This window comes from Austrofundulus limnaeus, unplaced genomic scaffold (genome assembly GCF_001266775.1).
Source record: "Austrofundulus limnaeus strain Quisiro unplaced genomic scaffold, Austrofundulus_limnaeus-1.0 Scaffold113, whole genome shotgun sequence".
In the NCBI taxonomy this organism is placed as follows: domain Eukaryota; kingdom Metazoa; phylum Chordata; class Actinopteri; order Cyprinodontiformes; family Rivulidae; genus Austrofundulus; species Austrofundulus limnaeus.
The window spans coordinates 1,089,022-1,090,246 of record NW_013952515.1 but is presented as its reverse complement, the minus strand read 5'-3'; the positions used below and the strand labels follow the sequence as shown (position 1 = coordinate 1,090,246).

The following is a 1,225-nucleotide window of genomic DNA, read 5'->3' as shown; positions in this document are numbered from 1 at the left end:
GATCAAAAAGACTTTTTGGCTGGATATAAGATTTTAAAACTTGGTTAGGTGGACAGTTTTTGCAGTACTTAATAATAAATCAAGGTTCTGAATCTGTTTATTTTTGAACCTAACTTCACTTCCTGTTTCTTTTATGAAACTTCAGTTTTCTGAATGCTGGTTTGACTAAAGCAGAAACGATAAAGAACTCCATCAYGGATCCTTTTACAGAAGACTTTTATTCATAGTTGCTTCATTAAATTCTCAACATTACAGCTGCGGCTCAGGTGGAGAGGCTATGTTGGTGGTTGGATGAACACAGAGATGGGAAAAGTCCAACAACATCACGGGGGAGGGGGTGGGGGGTGAAGTGGAGGGAAAGAGGTAAGGCTGCCCAAAACGCTCTCTTTAACAACCTGAATTAAACGTTTGCAGAAAAGTGCACTTTAGTTCTTCTTAAATCACAAACGAGAGCATTATTTTAATGTTATGAAATCAACTTTTTGAAACCTTTCTGCACTTTTAACCCTGTGACAGTGTCTTTTTAAACAGGCAGGTTTAAAAAAGGTGTCTGTCGAGAGTTATCCCCCCCGTGGACACATTAAACAGCTCACTGTGATTTATCACAAAAGGAAGGCAGTGAATAACGCAGCTCGTGTAGTCTCTCGTATCTAACCCGCACGTTGAGCTTCCCTTTTTTTACACCTAATCTAAACCTAGCTAAGACAGGGGCAGCTTCACCCCCTCCCCCTCCTTCCTCCAGGAGAGCAGAGGCGTCGTCGTTGCTGAATCATGTGATGACGGTGGGGCCGGAGCGTCCCGTTCTTTCCTGGAGCTGAGAGACTTTGAGGGAGATGTCCACCAGAGGAGCCAACATCACCTGGACACAGAAACATGAAGAACAATCAGGTGAAAACATACAGCTCATCAACGTTTTTCGTAAAGTTCCTCAACGTGATTCTTAAGTAAAAGTACAAGTAGCTTACCATTAAAACACTTTGGTAAAAGTTAAAGTCCTCTCTAAGAATATAACTTGAGTATTAAAGTATCTGGCATTTACTGTACTTATAACAAGAAAAATTCTGATATAAATTGTACTTGAGTATTAAAAGTACTCTCTCCTCTGTTTACAGCGGGTAAAATAAGTATTGAACACGTCACCATTTGTCTCAGTAAATATATTACTAGAGGTGCTAATGACATGAAATTTTCACCAGATGTCGGTAACAACCCAAGTGATCCATAC

At 40.3% G+C, this 1,225-nt stretch overlaps 1 protein-coding gene across 1 annotated transcript in view; it reads right to left on the bottom strand.

Annotated features, from left to right (window-relative positions):
• Positions 1 to 199: 199 nt before the first annotated feature.
• The window catches only part of pgm1 (phosphoglucomutase 1), a 9,513-nt gene continuing 8,487 nt past the window's right edge, over positions 200 to 1,225 (bottom strand). Inside the window, exon 11 of the mRNA XM_014014286.1 lies at positions 200 to 859. Coding sequence (XP_013869740.1) covers positions 770 to 859 — 90 coding nt within the window. The 3' untranslated portion in view covers positions 200 to 769. The remainder of the gene's footprint in view (positions 860 to 1,225) is intronic.